The sequence below is a fragment of the Brachyhypopomus gauderio genome, chromosome 2, assembly GCF_052324685.1.
Source record: "Brachyhypopomus gauderio isolate BG-103 chromosome 2, BGAUD_0.2, whole genome shotgun sequence".
In the NCBI taxonomy this organism is placed as follows: domain Eukaryota; kingdom Metazoa; phylum Chordata; class Actinopteri; order Gymnotiformes; family Hypopomidae; genus Brachyhypopomus; species Brachyhypopomus gauderio.
The window spans coordinates 9,792,168-9,801,513 of NC_135212.1; the positions used below are offsets into that span (position 1 = coordinate 9,792,168).

The window sequence follows — 9,346 nt, forward strand, 5'->3', positions numbered from 1 at the left end:
TCACACTCTTAAGAGAGTAAAGTGGCTGCGTAAGACAGAACCAGGTTCCAACACACAGCTCTGTCCTGTCTGTGAAACAAGTCATGAAGACTTTAGAAGTAGCTGTATATCTTTGTCACTCTCCCCATGCACGTGAGATGTCTTACAACCTCCAAAACAAACAAACAAACATACAGTGATCATGTAGAGTATGATAAAGGAGAATGATATAGTTGACAGATGTAACTACATTTATTTATATGTTTTCATCATAAAGAACATACTCATTCTTTTACATGCAACTCTGTAACTGAGAGGAAGTGAGGGAGAGTATGTGTTTGTGTGTGTGTGTGTGTGTGTGCGCGCGCGTGTGTGTGTGCATGTGTGAGTGTGTGTGTGTGTGTGTGTGTGTGTGTGTGTGTGCGCGTGCGTCACAGCTGGGTATATAAGTGCCTCTCCCTCTTCTTCATGAGAACATCCACTTTTACTCTCATACAAGCAACAGATACTCCGCAACACAGCAAGGTAAAAAAATCCATCTTCATATTTCTGCATGTGTGTTTCTGTCTCCGTTCTCCGTCTGTGTTCTCGTGAAAAACTGTATCTAGTTGCACTGAAACTTACTTAAGTGTGAAATTGGAATTTTTACCAAAAATGTGCTAGAATGGGAACGATTGCAGTCAAAATACAGATGTAATTTCTTGGATTTTTTAACATACTTTATATAATAAATATAAATAAAAATATAATAATATTTTTAATTAATATATTAATTAGTTTATGCAAAACTTTGCTAAAGCGTGTTATGATTATGCAACACTAATTTTAATTACATAATTAAAATAGGCATGTTACATTTGTTGAAATTTTTGTAAAAAAGTACCTGAAAAGATCTGTGAAGCAAAAAGAGTAGAGGAAAGACGACAAAAAGAAACGCTTTTACCTACAGCGTAAATGTGATTTTCTCTCTCCTTCTCCATCTCTCTCTCTCTCTTTCACACACACACACATGTCTAGGATGAACAGCGGTGTGTGCGTGTGCGTGCTGCTCGCTGCACTCTCGGTCACCTGTTTGGCTCATTCACGCTCCGCCGCTCCGCGGGTGGAGGGTGACGCCCCCCCCTCGCAGATGGACGTCCGCGCCAGAGCCACGCGCTCCGACGGCCCCTCCGTCGCGGCGGCCAGAGCGCCCGCCGCCGAGTCACGCGCCGACCTCAACGAACTGCTGGCCAGACTCATGTCCAGGAAAGGTGAGGACGGACGCCTGCTCCGCTTGTTGGCACGCGCCGCGCGCTCGCGAGGATCCTTCTGTGCCGGAATTTAGATTTTTGGGCCAGCAATGAAGCAGTGATGAACAAAAAATGAACTGAAAGGGAATTGTTTCTGAACTGGCCATTACAGGGGGGAGAGATATTTTAAATGCAAATGATATAATACAGAGGTCATTTGAGTGTGATCGCTTTGTGTTTTAGTGGGATTTGAGTGGGAATGTTTTTATCTTTTCAATCATAACGTTTTGAATATGCTTTGCTGTTTGCTATCATGTTTTACAAGAGTTAATCCTACAAGCACAGGCATGAAGTGTGAATGAAACTGATGAGAGACAGATAGACAAAGACACTACCAGGGAGAAAAAGAGAGAGAGAAAGAGAACATGAAAGAGAAAAGAGAGCATGGGCACTAACGATGGTTTCTAATGTTATGGGCATTACTTTAAAAAAAAAAAGGTTATAACTGTACCTGATGACATCACGGCTGCCTCAAAAATCGAATTTCTCCTTTAACGTTCAAATCTGGTTGTCTTCTTTTACTTAGTGTTGCTATCTCACTTTCTCTGAGCTTACGTGAGTATGTTTGGGAAGGGTTCTCTAATCAGTTATTCTAATATCTCGCACGCCTAAGCCCAGCACAGCAGTTCCCCGGGCCAGCACTGTAAGCCCATGGCCCTGTCTCACAACACTTCACACAATAGGACCAGCTAGCACAGGGCAACCGGGTACTACTGCGGCTTCTGATGAAAAACAACGCATGTTTTATTAATGGTTTAGCCAATTTACTTGATCCACTCAGTTTAACTCACACCCATGCAAAGATCTGAAAGATTTAGGCCTGACACACACACACACACACACACACACACACATACACACACACACACACACACACACACACACACACACACACACACACACACACACACACACACACACACACACCATGGAGCAAAATCTACTGTGCCATTGTTAACCTCTGAACCATAATGCTATGTGTAAACACTGGAACAGAAAGTTCTGCTCCTGTGAGTGTGTGTGTGGGTGTGTGTGTGTGTGTGTGTGTGTGTGTGTGTGTGTGTGTGTGTGCTGCATATATCCTTTACGTGTATAAGACATTTGACTATATATGTGGGGCCAAGGTACTAATCACACAGTATAGTCTACTGTTAAAACACTGCACACAGTATATATATATTATCACACACACTTCCCACGCTCGTGAGTGCGCGTGTGTCTGTGTTTAGGTACAACACGAACCAGAGTCACACGTTAAGCCTACATGCCCCGTCCGTGCACCACCGACGCGAACACGTCTTAACAGGACGCTCAGACGGCCGGGTTTGAGCCCCAGGGCTCGGCAGGGCAGCGCCGTGTCTTTGAGGGTGCCGCCACTCCGTTAATTGCGCTTCCTCCCTGGGCATGTCGGTCTTTGTTCTCCCCAGCTACCCCGCTACCGTGATGGCAACCGAGCTCCAAACACCTAAGTGCTTCCCGATGCGCGCCATCCCAACAGTCAAAACATTAAACATCGCGTGCCTGGCTGCGCTGTCCTGTCACGGCATCCCGAGGGAAAAGCACTCGCTGCGCATGATAACAGCGAGACAGTGGTCCCACGGGACGGAGTAGCTATTACGTGGGAGTAAAGCACTTACGAGCATAACGTGGTTTGAGAGTGAACAGCAAGGCAGCATTTAGCCGAAACCAGTTATTGCTAATCTCCTAACGCTCACTACATGATACGCACACGCGCGCGCGCACCCATGCACGCACCTCCCGCTCTCTCTCTCTTTCTCGTTCTCTGTGGCTCTCTCCATCTCCTAACTGTCTCTCTTGCTCTTTCTAGCGTGATGTGTGAATTATTGTGTTACTGTGACTGTGGGAAGTGTGAAATTCACACATGTCGGAGCAAGTCTATAACTTCAACCAAAATGGGGTAGAGACAAAAATGTGTGTTTGTGCGTTTGTGCGTGCGTGTATGTGTGTGTGTGTGTGTGTCAGAGAGGGGGTATTTTGTGCTAAAGACGACTCCCATCTGTTGCATCAGTATCACACCCCTGGTAGCAGCCTTAACTACACCCGCCGCCCTCTGTGGGCCCGAAAAACGTAATACAAACATCACCACCCACCGTGCTACACTGTTGCGGCAACGACTGTGTCCGAAAAATCGTAGAAAATCACGAAAGACAAATCCAAACATGGCAGCTCTGGCAACACCACCTGATGCAGCGCGACGAACCCCTGACGTGCCCCTAACGTACCCCTGACGCACCCCTGACGCAACAACAGCTCTCCGTCCAGTTATTTAGAACACATTACATTCTAGAACTTCCCTGGCAGTTCTAGAACTCCTTACGAGGCTAAGATCAGTCCTGACAGGCAGGAGACATAAGAAAGGTACTGACAGGCAGAACACATTAGAAAGGTCCTGACAGTCAGGACACATAAGAACTGGAAGGTAGGACAGCACACTTCCAGTGGCCAAGGAGCCAAGACAGCAAACTACAGCAAGTGTCCAGATGATAATGCTCCAGACGAAAATGCCACCAGGATGCAAAAAGACAAATGCGTGCGTGGGTGCGTGTGGCGTACAAGCCGCCAGACTCTGGCGCGGATGTTTGTCTGAGATGCTGCAAAATCAAGAGAGTTTTAGAGAATCTTAAAACATAACAGGAGGAAAATCTCTCTCCTTCTCTCTCTTGCCTGTTAATATTTTATGGCCTTCTTGAACGTATCAAGCTTAATTTCACTCAATTTTTTTGCCTCATCTCTGTCTCTCTCTCTCTCTCTCTCTCTCTCTCTCTCTCTCTCTCTCTCCTTACATGCGTCAGACGCTACATTCGATGGCTGATATCATACACAAACATATACGTCATTTACTCCTATTCTCTTTTAGTGTTACTCACTGCTTCACTCTTGCATCTGTCTCAGGTTCTGTACGTCGCAACTCAGCAGGCAACAGTAAGGCTAGCGCTCCCAACACTAACCACCGGATTATAGACCGGGATTACCTGGGCTGGATGGACTTTGGCCGTCGGAGTGCGGAGGAGTACGAGTACTCTTCATGAGGGAACCCTGCACTGTGCCCGGCGCGTCACTGACACAAAGAATATATTTATTACTACTCTCCTTCTTCTCTTTATTCTTACAATGATGCTGATGATGATGTCTTTGATGTACATTTGTTTGTAAACTAATATGATGCAATATATACTTACGCCAAATTTTTTCAGAAATGTCTTTCTCCACATTTTTTGCTGTTGTTTTTGTTGTTGTTTTTGTTTTTTTGTTCACGGTTCTAATGTCCTGTCACCTATAAACCATGTTTTGGTGGGTTGAGGTGGGAACAATGAGCAGAAGGGGCCCGTAGTCCACTCGGGGCCACGGCTTCCTGCTGCACTATCCCACAGGGCACTGTTAATGTGTTGCAATAAACCAGGTCAGCATTCAACTTTGGCCTTAAACACTGTGGGCTCTGACAGTTTTGTCCATCAAGCTCATTCAACCAATGCTGTGCAACACTACATTACCCAGAAGTGTTAGCACTGCTGGAAGCAGGTGGCCACAAAAAGGCCACAGCAGAAGAAGACACTTAAGATGAACTGCGCAAAAGGATGTGGGTAAAAAATAAATGAATCAATAAGTACTTTGAGGTTAATGTTACATCATGGCGGGCACAGAGGGGTTTCCATAAAAGGAAATGAAGCTTACCACATGTAATGCAACTCTCCATTCAACATGGTTTGTTCCCTTTTAGCCAGGCTGCTCAAATCTCCCAGCTCCCGACCCAACAGAACAGAACGTGCCTACAAATGAAGTGAATATTTTTAGCGGTAGTATTAGCTGACCAAAGTGACCAGATCCCAATTTCCCAATCTATGTAGAAAAGCAGTGAAATAAATACTGAAAAACAGCACACTGACGGCACACAGAATCTACACAAACGCACATGAGAATGCTCTGCACTGACACTGCACTTACACATGTTCTACTCATCATGATACTGGGACACCCTTTGCCTGTTCTCTGACTGTTCTGGTCCAACGGTACTCTTCAAACCCTCAAAACAAATACAATCCACTGATCAAAGGCTCGTATAAACACAAAAGCATATTTACCATAATAAAGTTACAGAAAAAGTAATAACTAATTTGGCCCACGGCAAATACGTCGTGCCAAGGGACTTCCAGGATCTTCATGAACACCACGGCCAACTATCAAGAGGCGAGATGTTGACTCCGATCCTGAACATATGGGATGATCTCGACTGTCGACATACTGGAAGCAGGCGCTCGTGTTTTCAAGATTTCACAATGTAACTATGCGGCCATTATGAAAGATGCATTGTAACGCAAAAGGCTGGTGTGTAGGAGCTTGGTGCCGAGTGCGTAAGAGTCACCGGAGAATTTGAACCAGGATCTCATCTCAGCCTCAGGTTCACAGACATCAGTCAGCGTCAAATCTTGAACGTGTCAAAATGTGCCCAAGCAAACAGGCCTCATGGCCAAGAACAAAGCCTCCGAAAAGAAACGACAAGCAAAGAAAAGTCTCTGGTGCGCAGTTGATCAATTGGCGAGAATGACTTCACTAGGGAACCGGCTCGATTTCAAAAAGTGAGAGATAGAAAGAAAGAAATGGTAGCATGAGGTGTATGGCAAAAATAAGAGGGAGACAGGAAGAGAGAGGGAGGGATTGAAAGGGAGGGAGGGTGGTAGGTGAAGAAGCTATCAGTCCTGTCAGTGTGAAGGCAACATCTGAAGCCCTCAGGACCGAACAAGTCTCCACTGGAGCGGTTCTAGGCCCCTTCCCCCTCGGTGCGGACATCAGGACAGGAAGTTTCCAACCATGAGAGACATGGCCGTCTCGAAATCATGCTGAAGCTATTTACACTTACAGACCATTTTCACAGGCTGCTATCTCTCCCCTCTCCGACCCACAGTCCCACACTTGACTCCCCGCCAGTCCAACAAAAACGGAAATCTACCGACGAGTCCCTCCTCGCCTCTCCCGCCCTTTAACATGCGCGCGCGAGCTCACGCGAGGCAGTAATGCAATACCGGGCAATATGAGCAAATGTTAATCTGATTACGGCCCTCGTTTACAGAGCGAAGGGATTAACAATCGTGTCAAACAAAAACACGAACGCGTATTGCATCGCATCACCACTTTATGGAATCGGATTCATCGTGACATTGCCGTCATGATTGGAAATACAATTTATCTGCGGGTGTCTGTGATGACCCGTCGTTGGCTATTAGGCTAAACATACCAGAGTGCGCATGTCCAAACCATAAACGGACAAGAAAGATAATTAGTTCACTTAAACGAATCGAAACGCACATTTCAAACCATCAACCTGCCTGAGACTGCGCCTTTCTACTGTAACACTGTTCGTTGTTAATCACTGATAAACATTTGAGGTTTAAATACAAGACAAGTCACTAGGGTACAGGACATTCTGGTCTAACAACCTCCATCAGCTCTGCAAATATTGCAGCACAATGGGCATCAGAACAAGAAACCATGATGTAGAATTCAGCTGTGATCAGCAGGGAGACTGTATATGGGCACTTTTCTCTGTCATGATGTCCCCAGGTGTCGGGGAAAGTTGCTCCTTCTGAACTGACATTAGTAAGAGATTGGAAATGATGGATGGATAAGAACATATTAGAACACAACAGGATCTTGATGGGTCAGAACAGAACAGGATCTTAATGGGCCAGAACACGCAGCTGCAGGAGCTACAACCCTAACCCACATACAACCATCTCAATGAGCAATTACTTCTCCCATTTCAGATCCTGCCCAGTGACGCAAACGTCTGGCAAGCATTTCAGATTCTTCACAAACAAACAGAAAAGAGAGGGGTTCAGAAATTATTTTTTTATTTACTTATTTATTTGGGTTATTAATTTTAGCCTGTTTATTTATTTAAAAGTTGTCACTTTGACATACATCACAGAGTTCTCGAGCAGTGAATAAAGTTATTTTATAGCATTATACAATATTAAGGGACACATTAAATTATTAAGTTCACATGTTTAAATGAGTTTACATGTGGCTGAAGTAGAACCACCATCATTCTCATCTTCAAATGCGTCTCCATGTTCTGGTGTTTCATTTCGTTTCATAAATCTGCAGAGCATATTTAATGAGTGCCACTCTTTAACGTATTCGGTTATTAACAGTGTCTTGGCTCATTATCTCCTGATGTAACGAGGCTGTCAGTGGGACATGGATGTTTATGGCACAACAGGGCAGAGGTATCAATTCCAGGTTCAGAAAGGCTGTGTTCGAAATAGTCTACTACATACTACTGGCGTACTGATCGAGCCCCAAATCAGTATGCCGTATGCAGTATGCAGTAAAATTTCCAGTACGCAAAACATACCCGGATGACCTACTACTTCCGCAAAATATTCCAGTACGCGAACAGAGCTATCTTCGTGGTGTACTGCATCCCATCATGCAACGCTACGTTCACGTGACCCCGTAGTGTGCTTTGCTTTTGTCGCATACTGGAAACTGTACTGCATACTACTACGAGGACCAGTATGCAGTATCCAGTATATACTGAGTCCAGTATGCAGTATCCAGTATGTAGTAGTCTATTTCGAACACAGCCAAAGTAAAAGTCCTCACCAGGCTTCCTGGATTGTGTTGATTCCACTAATTTCACCTGGATTGCACTAATTAGAAAAGCTAGCAAGCTTGAGCAAAATCTTGGTGAGGACTTTTACTTTCTGAACCTGGAATTGACACCTCTGAAATAGGGACAGGTATCGTTGATGTCTTCTAGCACAGGTAGGCCCTGCTTATGATCCTCAGAGCTAATATGATGAAGAGCCTTCATCAGCCACCAAGCAGCTGACATACCTCAGTAAGATGCCTTAGGTTAGGGTGCGTTCTGGGCAGCAGAGATGGAGGAAACCAGAAAGCCACCTGCATAAGTTGGCCTCCATTGGTGTCCTTAAGAAACACATCTACATCTTAGCCTTTCTCACCCTAGAAGTGGTGTTGACGGTCCGTGTCTTTGGGAGATGCGAGTGTCTAGGAGTTTGACACTGCACACCCTCTCGTCTTTGGCTAGAGACGGGCAGGATCCTTCTCCTGTTTTTGGAAGCTGATAATCGGTGTTGACTGACAGATTGTTAACGGGGCACCGTTAGCACTATGAATTATTCTCACAGTCCTCATTGTGTATCAGGCCCACAGCATTGTTGACAAACTTGATGACGCTGGTTGTACCTTAAGTTAGTGCCTAAATGTGTTTGAATACAACAGAGAAGTGGGCTCAGCATGTAACCCTGTGGACCAGGGTAGTGATGGCACCCTTACCGAATAGTCTGCGGCTGGTTCAGTAGAAAGGCTTGAATCCATCTGCGTGTCTGGCCGATAACCTTTCCAATGGACACGATAGTGTAGTAGACTGTGTGCCCCCAATGCTACAGAATATCACCGACCCCAGTGAACAAAATCAGTCAGGATATGCAAGAGTAAATAAAACAAGCAGCACCCTCTAGTGGCTAGACTTGGAAATAACAGACAAGAGGCCAATCTGGATTTAGCACGTTTGTTTTTGGCTTTATTGCTAATGTTTGACAGACGTTTACAGTGGATGGCATTGCCTATCACTACAGTTAACCGAGGCCGATTCAATATTACTTAAAACCAAGGAGACAATAATATGGTATAAACAATAATTACTGTTATAAAAACACCTGCTACACCTGCAACCTTTTGACATTTTTCTTTTGACAAAATGAATTATTGACTAAATAAATATAGTCAGGTCTACCAGACAAACAATAAATAGTCAGACACGTTGCCTGCTTCCAACATTTTCCCTACACTTCAGCTGAAGAATTAACAAGGAATCAACAACCTGAAACTCCCATTTTCTCAAATACGTCCAGCATTATTACATTAGAACCAACCTGCAGCATACTGCAGTTAAGCCAATATCCATCCTTCAGCCAGCAGGCCCTTAACGCTGGTCACCAGCGTGACATGTCCGCTCAATTTGTCTGACAGAGCTCTGAGAACTTTTCTGCTCTCTACCTTTGACCTTTCCTCACGAACACTGTATCTTTATC

At 44.9% G+C, this 9,346-nt stretch overlaps 1 protein-coding gene across 1 annotated transcript; it reads left to right on the forward strand.

Moving 5' to 3' along the window:
* Positions 1 to 454: 454 nt before the first annotated feature.
* On the forward strand, positions 455 to 4,701 carry LOC143487044 (cholecystokinin-like). Its single transcript, XM_076986353.1, has 3 exons — positions 455 to 504; positions 997 to 1,229; positions 4,182 to 4,701. The coding sequence occupies exons 2-3, from the start codon at positions 998 to 1,000 to the stop codon at positions 4,316 to 4,318; spliced, it is 369 nt and encodes a 122-aa protein (XP_076842468.1). The 5' UTR covers positions 455 to 504; position 997; the 3' UTR covers positions 4,319 to 4,701.
* The last annotated feature ends 4,645 nt before the right edge of the window (positions 4,702 to 9,346 follow it).

What these genes read in the sequence shown, in the direction of transcription:
- LOC143487044 (XM_076986353.1), top strand. Translation starts at nt 998, where the DNA reads ATGAACAGCGGTGTGTGCGTGTGCGTGCTGCTCGCTGCACTCTCGGTC. An exon ending in CAGACTCATGTCCAGGAAAG is followed by an intron (nt 1,230 to 4,181) that starts GTGAGGACGGAC and finishes CATCTGTCTCAG; the next exon opens with GTTCTGTACGTCGCAACTCA.